This window comes from Gadus morhua, chromosome 9, assembly GCF_902167405.1.
Source record: "Gadus morhua chromosome 9, gadMor3.0, whole genome shotgun sequence".
Taxonomy (NCBI): domain Eukaryota; kingdom Metazoa; phylum Chordata; class Actinopteri; order Gadiformes; family Gadidae; genus Gadus; species Gadus morhua.
In genome coordinates this window covers 18,285,889-18,298,233 of record NC_044056.1, presented here as the reverse complement: position 1 = coordinate 18,298,233, position 12,345 = coordinate 18,285,889, and the positions used below count along the sequence as shown (strand labels likewise).

General features: G+C 44.4%; 2 protein-coding genes across 2 annotated transcripts; both read right to left on the bottom strand.

The window, feature by feature from the left end:
* Nucleotides 1–1,623: 1,623 nt before the first annotated feature.
* Nucleotides 1,624–4,119, bottom strand: foxl1 (forkhead box L1). The gene has a single exon (XM_030366698.1). It carries the CDS (start codon nucleotides 3,817–3,819, stop codon nucleotides 2,647–2,649), a length of 1,173 nt encoding a protein of 390 aa, XP_030222558.1. The 5' UTR covers nucleotides 3,820–4,119; the 3' UTR covers nucleotides 1,624–2,646.
* Nucleotides 4,120–5,904: 1,785 nt separating this feature from the next.
* On the bottom strand, nucleotides 5,905–8,302 carry acd (ACD shelterin complex subunit and telomerase recruitment factor). The gene has a single exon (XM_030366697.1). The coding sequence runs from the start codon at nucleotides 7,867–7,869 to the stop codon at nucleotides 6,187–6,189; it is 1,683 nt and encodes a 560-aa protein (XP_030222557.1). The 5' UTR covers nucleotides 7,870–8,302; the 3' UTR covers nucleotides 5,905–6,186.
* Nucleotides 8,303–12,345: the final 4,043 nt, after the last annotated feature.

The following is a 12,345-nucleotide window of genomic DNA, read 5'->3' as shown; positions in this document are numbered from 1 at the left end:
TTAAACATTAAATGGCGTGTGTGTGTGTGTGTGTGTGTGTGCGTGTGCGTATGCGTGTGGTTGTTGGTGTGTGTGTGTGTGTGTGCGTGTGTGCGTTCGTGTAATATCTGTGATACAGTTTGGTGTTGATTGGAACATGTGCATGGAGATGTGCACCAGCAACTGACAAGTGTCCCCCCAGTACTTGTGTGTCTATGCATGTCAGTGTACATGAAACAGCTCTGTAGAAGTCGTGGTCGGGTGGACGTTTGAGGCGGATAACGATGTATAAAGCGTTGTGCCAGGAAACCTAACTTGATTAGCTGCTAATGTAGCATGCAGCGAAGCACATCCATCTTCATCATGACCCCGCCTTTCCACACCGCTCTGAGTGTGTATTTGAACAACTGTAGCCCGTTTATGTAGAGAGTGAAAAAATACAATAAACACTTGGATTAAAACTCCTTTGAATCCCTGGTGTTTAAATGCTGTGATTGAGTGCTGAGACTCAGATGGGATTGCACATGGGGGCGAGAGCGATGACACTATAGAGGCTGTGGGGTATTTTGTTTTGTTCCTGCATGCTCTTTCCACACGGCTCTCCGTCCATCACAGCTAAAGCTGTACACTAACACCATCTAAAACGGTGTGATCTTCTGCGTAATGGTCGGGAGTGATGAAGCGTTTGCTGGCTGAAAATGTCCTCAACTCAACGCATCAGTTGTTGAATTGCATTCTGGGGAATATCCTCTGCATCAACATTTAATGATGATCCATCACATGATTGTCCTCCAACATTTCACCACTGGCAAAACCTCATGGGTTTCTCTACATGTAAATTGTTATCGGACTAATCAAAGCACATCCATTATAGTTGTGATTTTTGTTAGTATTGCTTTAGTAACATGGACACACACCAGTCAACTACTTATACTAATTTCACTTTATGGTTTTTGATAACAAACTTGGGCCTGTTTTCTGCTCTCTCTCTCTCTCTCTCTCTCTCTCTCTCTCTCTCTCTCTCTCTCTCTCTCTCTCTCTCTCTCTCTCTCTCTCTCTCTCTCTCTCTCTCTCTCTCTCTCTCTCTCTCTCTCTCTCTCTCTCTCCCTCCCTCCCTCTCTCTCTCTCTCTCTCTCTCTCTCTCTCTCTCTCTCTCTCTCTCTCTCTCTCTCTCTCTCTCTCTCTCTCTCTCTCTCTCTCTCTCTCTCTCTCTCTCTCTCTCTCTCTCTCTCTCTCTCTCTCTCTCTCTCTCTCTCTCTCTCTCTCTCTCTCTCTCCTCCCCCCAGTCTCTCTCAATCCCCTCGGAGGCTTTCAGCTGTTTCCATGTTTTATTTACACGTCTGACCAAAAGAATCCTATACACAGGAAATGCTTGTGATTTCCAACCCCTATCCTCAAATGTGGGGACGTTTATTTCAACAAACATTCCTTATTTGCAGTGTGCAGACGCACAGCATACTGTTTTTGGAAAGGATTGTGCGCCTCAACTGTTTAGGCCTATTTTTAGACGCCCGTTCTGTGCACTTCTCTCACACAAGTGTTATTCTAAATCTTATTACAGAAGACCTACCAAGGCCTCCTCCAGCAAACCTGGTGCATTCTGGTATCATAATAGATGTGTAATGTATAGGACAGCCAAATACATTATGCTTGTACCTTGCTCCCTTTAATATCCATACATGTGGTTATACAGTACACTACAATGTCATATTATAACTGATCATTAGGTCACAGAAAAATAGTGTGAGTGTGAGTGAAGCTCGCTGCTAAACATTAGCTCTTCTCCTCAGATGGATAGAAGGTGACCGGTGTGACTGTGACGACCTGTGCACCTGTGTGGTTGGATGCCCTAATGGTGGCACTCGGAGAAGAAGGAATGGGTGCTAGATAATTCTGCATCCTCATCATAACATTGAATTCAATGATGAGTAGGACTGACTTGTTGTATATTACTATAATCAATGTGAACCAACCAACCTCAACAGCGAGCGCCAGTTCAACACCACATTTTTTCCATTTAATCACAACTTTTCATCTAACTGATTTGTCGTTTGTCATGTAACAGAGAATAATTTATGTTGTAAAACAGAATTCACAACAATGAGAAATGTAGAACAAATCTGGTTAAAGTTTTGGAGTTCTATACACTTGATGAAGGACCTTTCAAAATCTTGGAGGAGAGATTTATCTGAACATGTACATATGTGTGTAGATTAAACCCTGTCCCTTTATGAAAGAAGAGAGAAAGATACATCCCATGTTCCATAAACATTTACATGGACAATGACAACATCCGTATGCACTTAAGAGCTTTCTGCAGGATTTTAAACAGACAGCTGTGCATCCGTTCAGCAATAGTGCTGTTGAATGGGAGGTTTCAAGAAAGATATGTATTGTATATTTCCTAAGCAGAATACCTGAATTACTATCAACTGAGCAAGAAATATAAGAGTTCTTGAGTTGTTCTATTTATAGAGGAATATGAATGAACACTGAAGAAGGCCATGATTATGACAGGCTGCCATCATTAAAAAAGTCTGTTTGGATAACAATTATGATGCTGTTTAACAAATAAGTTATCTCACAGTCACAATCCCAGTTCAGTCAAAGGTTAGGCATATAACTTTTGAACAGTTAAAGTGAGCTTTTTGTTTCAAACGCAATTGTTTAGAAAAAATGCAATTTGTCGTGATAAGGCAGAGATATGTAGGAACATAGTGGAAGTCCCATTTGGTACAGTTGATGTGCGTGCATACCGAGGACAAAAGATGCCCCATAAGGGCTTTGGCACTCTGTGTCTTTACTCAACCCAAGGAAGGAAACCTTGTCCGCGTTATTGACGTTGTTTTTGGACAATATATTGTCAATGCTGAATGAATGTGATCTATCAGTGGGCCTGCTGCCCTCGTGATGTGGAACACTAATTCCCTTGGTTTTGTCATGCACCAATATACTGAGCTGGCCATTCTCTCGCCCGCTGAAAACGGACCTCGCCTCTTCATCTTCTTTATCTTGTCGGACAGTAGGCTCTGGGAGATCTTCCACGCGCGCCGTGGATGCCTGTGCTGGCGGCGCGAAACGCTGCACGGATGCTCTTGGCACCGGTTGCTGTCTCCGGTTGGATGCTGCGCCGAAGCTCTCCGTGGACTTTCTCGATGGAGTGTTTTGCTGCATGCCAGAATGTTGCAACTCTGCAAGAATGGGCTTTAAACTTTGATCCCGGGGCGCATACGCGGGCTCTTTGGGCTTCATTGCTCCCTTGTGCGAGATACCTACATCCTCACCGCACAGCGCCTCTGCAAAGGCCGGTCGAGCGCCGGACTGTCCCCCCGGCACCTTCGCCCGCTTCGTCCCAGACGGTGAGTCGCTCTCCTGCTGCTGTCTGCTCTTGAGCCTCCGTTTCCTCCGTCTGTAGTTGCCGTTCTCGAACATGTCAAGGCATTTGGTGTCGAGGGTCCAGTAGCTCCCCTTGCCGGGTCGACCTTTCTCCCGAGGCACTTTGATGAAGCAGTCGTTCAGCGAGAGGTTGTGTCGGATGGAGTTCTGCCACCCTTGCTTGTTGTCGTGGTAAAAGGGGAAGCGATCCATGATGAACTTGTAGATGCCGCTGAGCGTCGCGCGCCTGTCCGGCGCGTTCTTGATCGCCATGGCGATGAGCGCGATGTAGCTGTAGGGGGGCTTTTGAGGAGGCTCCTGCTGGCGCGCCGAGAGGAAGCTCAGCGCGGGAACCATGCCGCTGTTTTCCCCGCCATACAGGTAAACCATCGGGGGATGGTTGGAGATGCCGAGCGACGGAGGTGGTACCCCGAGATGCTGAAGTCGGGGGTGATACAGACTCATCGTAAACGAATAATCACGGATGGTATCCGTGCAGGGAAAAGTTGACCAAACAGCCGGCGCGCAGAGTTCCTCTCCTGGACTGAGTCTCGGTGTGCGCCCCTTGTCCGCCTCACGAAAGTCTAAACCAAAAAATGTCAAATAATTGTTGTGCGTTTTTGCAGTGTTGTGTTGACTTTGCACGGGGAAAATAAATTGTCCATCATAAACATTGGTTGTGTTCTCAGCCCACCCACATTAATTAAAACTTCATTGCACAAGATCCAGCGTGTCCCCTTTTTACCCACCGACCAATGAGGTGCCGGGTTATTCCCTCATCTGTTTATAGAATTAGTCTGTTGATAAGTCTGCCCACCCAAGTTGAATCAAGCTGTGTTTATTTGGAAAAAATTTCCGGGCACCCAATACATAAACGCACTGATGTGCTGTTTGAAACATCACGTCCACCCTTGACGCGGAGAGTTGCTCACACACAGAGAACAAGCAAACACTGCGGAGTTCTTTCTGGGACTTGCTTTGGTTAAGCAAGAAATCAAAACAAAGTGTAAAAGGAAAATAAAGTTAACATTTTTTCTTTCAACTCGTATCAGGGGCCCATAGACGTATCCAAATCCAATGATGGTAAAATGTCATTAAGATGGTGGAAAACGAACAGCAGTTAACCTGTTTGGCTCGACTAAGGGAAAAAATGTATCCATGTATCCATAAAATAAAATAAAAATAATCAATAATTGTGGATCATCTCACGCTCCGTAAAACGACGCGTAATGATTGGGTTAGGCCTAATCCTGATTGTTTGATCAGCAGCTGCAGCCATTCAGCCGCTGATCAAACCATTACGACTAGTCCTCACTCCTAACCCAATCATGAAGTTGTATAAAACGCATCTTAATGATTGGGTTAGGCCTAATCCTAATTGTTTGATCAGCAGCTGCAGGCAGCCTGCTGCAGTGGCGATGGCCTTAAAAGGACAACTTGAAGGGAGGAGAATGTATATTATTTGTGAAAGCCTACATGATGCTTTATATTATGTATTTTCCTGTTTATAAGGGCCACGGGGATTATAACAACTTTACAAGTGCTCACAGCTGCACCGTGCTTACATTACAGTTTCGAGGTGAATAAACTCAACTTTTCAATTTTTTTTTGTTGCAGTCCGCAATGATTCATTAGGTAGACGTGGACTAAATCGAACGCAATGCTAGAAGATGTAGACCAGTGGCTTATTCATTGATCAACGGTGTTTATTTGGCTATTTGGTTCACCGGTGCAGCAAACTAGGCTATACCTTTCGATCCCAATTAAAAATTGCCACCAACCAGAGAAATTGCTTTCTTTACTATCATTAAAAAGGCAGCTACAATTTTACAACAATGTATTATGACTGCATTAGTTAATAGTGGCCTATTAGCTAACCGTTTATTTATTAGTCAATAAATATAGTAAACATTCACTAATGGGGTTCATGTTAACTAAGGTATTATTTATACATTTTTAAATCGGGTGAGGGTTAAACCTAACCCAATAAGATAATACAATGAATTAACTAATGTTGATTCATTCAATTATGTCCCCTATTGCGAAGGGGGGGACATTAATTCTGTCTTTCAACAAGTGTGTTTTACCAAAAAGCACATAAATGCTGAAAGTAGTAGACCAATGACGTCAAACTTTAAGCCCTTAAAAGACTAATGTTTAATGTAAATGATTTACCTAAAATGGAAAAAAAAAAGATTTATTAAATTGCTTTAGTGGAATAACGGTACGGATTGGAACAAATAAATTACTTATTGGGGAAGATTGGCCAACTCCTCAACAGTCTCCCGGCAAGACTATGACTTGTATTTGGTGACATCTTCTGGGAAGATTCATAATTACCATTGTAAAGGTAAGGTAGGCTATTTAAATGTTTGAATGTTAGATGTTTAGCTCTTTGTTGCACAAGTCAAGGGGAACAAATGTATCTTATGTAGGCTAAATAATATAGGTTATTAAGTGTTTGTAGAACATATACATGCAGATCCCATTAACAAGCTTCAATTGAATTGATATGCGCTATAGTATATCAAAATATGTTTCCAGTCCGGATAAATTAAGTTAACAAAGCAATTTTATTCAATACATGTATACCAAATTAAAAAACAGGTCCTATTGAACTAGAAACAATTATGGTGTTACATAATATTTGTAAAATAACAAGCTGTGTATTCCATGTAACAGGGGAAAACGTTTTGGCATAGTAACGGTCCATGGACTGTAACTTTGAATTCCGTGAGGGTTTTGCCAGCCGTTAATAAAGATAGATTCTATCAATAAACATTTTTACAATTCAACTATTTACAAAACACAAAAGGGGCTGGTTTAGTATATCTACATGTTGTTAATGTCCGTGTGCCTGGGAACGACCAGATACTTCACTGCCCAGTTGAGGTGATCGTCCGCCACTCTAAACCTGCTCAGGTCCATGACAGTTTTCACGGAGACTTTGTAACGATACGAGAAGCTGCTTCCGTCGCCGTGGACCACAGGGGAGTAAGTGCCCCCACCCGCCACCCTGCCCTGCTGGGAGCTGCGGCGTGGCTCAGGCACCGGGCCGGGGTGACTTTCAAACAACCAAGACGGAGGGCTGAGGTCTACGCAGGGTACCCCTCCCTGCTCTGCGACACCCGCTGGGCCTGGTGGGGGCTGGTGGTGGTCCTCTACTGGGCCGGGGCTCTTCCCCCCGGAGGGCTGGATGGCGCTGTGTTCTGCGAGGTCCCCGCAGTCTGCAGGAGAGGACGTGGAGGCGCTGGGCGAGTGTGGAGACGCTGGCTTCTGGTACGGTGTGATGAGGCTTTGATCTCCTTTACTAGGCTCCAGGGTAGGGCTGACGTCACCATCCGGCCCCACCTGGGGCGCCCTGTTGCGGGTCAGCGCCCTCTTCTCCCACTGGGCCTGGAGGTGGACAGCGGGGTCGGGCCGAGCCTCTTGGCAGGGCGAGGGTTTCGTGCCGGGGGATGTCTCGGAGGACGAGGAGGTGCAGAACACCTTGGACGGAGGGGGGAACATGTTCCACGGATTCGACTGGTCGGCGTCCACCTCCTCCAGGAGCACGCCCTCGCCATCGTTGTGGCAGTTTCCCCGGGGAGGGGGCGGGGTCTTTTCAAAGCCACACCCCCTGACCACATCCTGGGGCTCCGCCCTGGGCCTGCTACTGGAGGCCTTGGGCTTGGCGGCAGGTGTGGAGTGCAGCACCGGTGGGTCACCGGAGGGGGGGATCAGCCCGCTCTGCTGGGTGCTACCTTCACCGGGTTGCGTTGGCGGTCTCAGGGAAAGGGCGGCTGTATCTGGGATGATGAGATGAGCCATAGGTATGCTGAACGTTTCAGCCCCCTTGCATCTCACCCTGTCCAAATCCCACTCTGTGCGCACATGAATGCCTAAGGGCCGGGCCGGTGGGTCGCGTGAGGTAGAAGGTTGTTGCGACGTAGTCCTCCTAGCCGCTGTCAGTCTTTCTCGAACCTCCGCTACTAAATCCATCAGACAGTCTTCCTGCCACACACCGAGCAGCTGAGTCAAGTCAATCGCACTCTGACTGATTTCAGTTTGAGCCAAATTCTGATGCTGCAAGGCTTTCCATGTGTCACTGATCTTAACCCTAACAGAGGAAAGGGTTGTGCAGCAAGGGGGACCCTCTTTAATGGGACCAGCTGCCGTTGCGGCAAGGTTGCTAAGTGACAGGAAGAATTTGCTCTTTCTCTTCTCGGGGGCCATATAAAACTGGAGACTATAGGTCTGCAGACACACCGTAGTGTTGACAAGGCTGGAGAAACATTCTCTTTCTTCGTCTTCCTGGAGGTTTTCCCACGCAGTGTCGGTCAAGATCGCAGGAATCTGGACCACTCCATCGGAAAGAAAAAGCAACTGTGGGGGGCCTTGCACCCCCAGCGCCTGGGAATTCGTCATTTTACCCACCGCAATAACGCGGGCTTTAAGATTTGCGATATTTTTCTCTTTTTCTGTGCCGTGGTTGATTATCATATTCTCTATCCATGGCTCCCTTGACGGAGCCATCCTTGTACCTATAAAGTATTACTATGACGTTAAGTATAACTTACAATTGTGTGATTGTAGCCTAATTACCGATGGCTATTTTTTGTCACTGTTCCTAAATGAAAAGCATGTTAATAACATTGCAAAAGAGCGATGGGTTACCGTTGCTCCTCAATTTAAGCGCGGGGTTACATTCAAAATTGGCCACCGACGGATCGTTCAAAGTTCTTCCTGCTTCAGAACGCGAACAATGTCCAAAAATTTACTTAAAACGTCAACATAAGCGGATGCGCAGACATCCGATTACTTTTTTAAAAAAGTTACTAAAATCACCGCTTTCCAAATAACCTAAGAATCATATTCAATCGTAGAAAGTACTCCAGAAACGAGCAATAACAGAGCCTCTCTCTCTCAGAACTTGTCGTCGCACGGTATGACGCTATAATGTCTCGCTGCGCCTTGTAGGACATGGACATCCAACGTCCAAAGACTGTCACGTGCCACTTGCCACCCCCCACTGACGTCACAGGCTAATGACTGAAACAACCTAATTGTGATTGCAAAAACATGCATTTGTGAAATGAGTTTTTGATGGGTCCACTCCTTAAGCCAGGGGTGATCTAGGTTTCATAAACATCCGGGGCTTAGCCCAGACGGAAAATGAAAATGCCAAAATGATTTCTATGCTTTATTTTGCATGAACATTTTTTCATAATGCTTCACCTAAATAAACAAAATGCGCGGTTTATTATAGCTTAAAATAGCTACCTGACTGCTGTGCTGCTTATCCCCAAATGTCTAAAGTTCCATTCAAGTTATTTCAGAGTAAAATGAATACAAGGGAGACAGACTTTACACACACATCTGACTGGGGATAGGATAGGTTAATTCACTTGAGGTGGTAAAAAGGTTATGTTTTTAAGCTGTTTATTCTCTTGCCAGAAGGACTATCTAGACTAGGCTAGTACTTATAAATAATTATAAATATTTTTACTTTTATTTATTTAACCCAAAAATTATATTCGGGGCTAATTAAACACAGGGTCTGTGATTGGGATGTCTGGGTTCAGGGTCTGCGTTCAGGGCCTAATCGACCAGGTAAACACGCGTCCTGCCGTCCTCCTCCGAGCTCAATACATTCATGATCCAAAATCTGACCGCAGCTGACCTCAGATCTGGTGAACTGAGCTTTTATTTCCTTCACTTCATATGTTTCGACCAATCCTGTTGCTGGAGGCAGAGTTATTTGCAGACAAACTAGACCAGCCCATGAACATTTTAAAATCTAAATACACAGACATTTCTGTATAATTAAGGTATATGACAGCTCCCTCTGCTCGACAACATTCTCACACCAAACTACATTTTCCGTTTGAACCAACGTAGCTATAGTACATTGATGTGAGACGGGTTGGTGGAACGTGTTGTAGTAGCAGAGAATGGCCTGCGGGGCAGTATAAACATTGTTAAATAAATGAATAGGCTTGAATTTAGTAGTAATATGGAGGTTAAATATTTTTACAAAATGGAATATGTGAACATTGCAGAATAACAATCATGTATATTAAATGTATTGCAGGAGTTTAGCTTGACATTAACCAAGTTAAATGGCAATTAAATGAACCGCAACAAACACGCAGAAGTCAATTTGGGATTTTAATATATAAACAAAAACACTTGACAGAAGTTCAATACAATTTGTAAAGGAAAGCAGGGTTAGGGGTTAACCCCGCTTTCCTCATTTTCCCAAATGAATCTTTTCAAAATGTCACTCACCACCATTCCGAAAGCAAGTGAAGAGGTTTGCGTAAAAGCAGTCCTCCCTGACCAGCTCTGTCCCTGACTCTAAACCCTGACTCTCAACCCTAACGCTAAACCCCTCTGAGGGCATGAAGACGCGCCTTCAGTGTAAAGGTTTGAACCACAGAGAAGGAAGAAAAGAGGAAGCAGTAGAGAGTAGTGAAGTAGTGAGGTTAGTGACAGTGAGGGAAAGGCGTGTGGAAGCACACGGTTACATGTGGGGTCAAGAAGATCACTCCCACTGGAGGTCATTGATCCATCAGCCTCTGACTGCTGAACTCAGCAGGTCTTCTGGAGGACGAGGCTCGGATGAAGTGAGGAGACGGGACCAGCAGGATGTCAGGATCAGGGCGGGTTTAGCTCAGGTGTGTATACCCCCGACCAAACAGGATCAGGTGAGGTTCAGCTCAGGTGTGTCTGCCCGGACCAAACAAGGACAATGATTAGGTTCAATATTCAAAAGATGCAACATTATCTGAACCAAAGATAAGTCATTAAGGAGCAGGCAGGCTTTAGGGCGCCTTGCTCAAGGACGCATCACTGTATTCTGAGGACTTGAACCCGGCACCATTGGTTTGAGAGTTGAACCCCCAACCCCTACCTAGTCCACTATGTCCAGATAATGCACATTTATGAGGAATCCTTGATGGTAGAGTCCTGGTGGTCCTCAGGATTTGCCTTCCAGATGTATGGCTTCTCCATCAGTCCTCCAGATTCCTGGTCTGGTTACAAACGTTGGGCTCTAATGTAAGGTAACAAACACAGTAGTAGTTGGGCTCTAATGTAAGGTAACAAACACAGGAGTAGTTTGTCTCTAATGTAAGGTAACAAACACAGGGGTAGTTGGGCTCTAATATCAGGTAACAAACACAGTAGTAGTTTGGCTCTAATATCGGCACCCTGTGGTCTTCTTGGTAGCAGTGAGAGGCTATTTCAGCTCTGTGTTTGATCTTAAATTACCTCCCTCATTTTAATTAAAGGGATGAGTCTGATTTGACTGATTTAGATTCAAACTTCAAAACGAAAAAAGTCTTCATTCAATTCACCTTACTGTGTGCGCGAGTGAGTGAGTGTGTGTGTGTGTGTGTGTGTGTGTGTGTGTGTGTGTGTGTGTGTGTGTGTGTGTGTGTGTGTGTGTGTGTGTGTGTGTGTGTGTGTGTGTGTGTTTGTGTGTGTGAGTGTGTGTGAGTGCGAGAAGGAAGCTTTCATCAAAGAGACCAGAGATACTCATTCACTGGTTAAACTGGAGTCATCGCCTACCACACATGTTAACACACCCACACACACACACACACACACACACACACACACACACACACACACACACACACACACACACACACACACACACACACCATACAGACACACACCATTCAGACAAACACCATACAGACACACACAATACACCATATAGATTCACACCATATGCACGGCACGCACACACCACAGATACACACATATAGATTCACACACAATATTGATACACACAACATATAGATACAAACCATATGCACACACAAACGACAGATACAAACCATATATATATATACACGCACACACCATAGGTATACACCATATAGATACGCACACACCATAGTTACACACCATATAGATACACACCATAAAAACACACACACACACACACACACACACACACACACACACACACACACACACACACACACACACACACACACACACACACACTCACACACACACACAAAAGATACACTCCATACAGTTTGGTCACTAAATACTACTCTTCCTTCTCTCTTCTCCTTCTCCCCTCTAATCGTTTTCTCCTCTCCTTCCGTCTCTCTTCCACTAATATCGCATTTTTATTGCCTCTACTCAAGAGAATAGATTTGGGTGGGGATTTCTAGGTTTCATAAACATCCGGGGCTTAACCCAGAGTGAAAATGAAAATGCTGCGCGCCAAATGTACGTGTATGCTTTATTGTGCATGCAAACTTTTTCATAATGCTTTATCTAAATAAACGAAATACGCGGTTTATTATAGCTTTAAATATCTCCCTGACTGTTATGCTGCTTATCCCCAAATGTCTAAAGTTCCATTCAAGTTATTGCAAATGAATACAAGTGAGGCAGACCTTACACATATACACATACACATACACCCACCCCCACACACACACACACACACACACACACACACACACACACACACACACACACACACACACACACACACACACACACACACACACACACACACACACACATGCGCACAGATCTGACTGGGGATGGGATAGGTTAATACACTTGAGGTGGTACACAGGTTTTTGTTTATTCTCTTGCCATAAGGACTATGTCTATCTAGACTAGGCTTCTTATAAATGTTTATGAATATTTTGAATTTAATTTAATTTATTTTTTCCCAAAGATCATATTCGGGGGTGATTAAATAACATCCGAGGCTTTATCCCGGAATAAAACAGCATAGGGACGCCACCGCCTTAAACTAACGTATTTATCCACGATAGCAGACACTTTAAATAATAGTTATAATTACATGCAACTTATTTCAAATTTCAAATTGTATACTAGATACATACAAATATATATAAAGGAATATATACGAAAATGAAATGGCTAAAGTTAAGGCAAAATGATGATGTAGTCGAGTAAAAACAGTCTACTCTCATTGCATTCTTTGGAAGTTAATTCTGACTGATA

Excerpts from the sequence above, each read along its gene's own strand:
- foxl1 (XM_030366698.1), bottom strand. The coding sequence starts at position 3,819 with ATGAGTCTGTATCACCCCCGACTTCAGCATCTCGGGGTACCACCTCCG.
- acd (XM_030366697.1), bottom strand. The coding sequence starts at position 7,869 with ATGGCTCCGTCAAGGGAGCCATGGATAGAGAATATGATAATCAACCAC.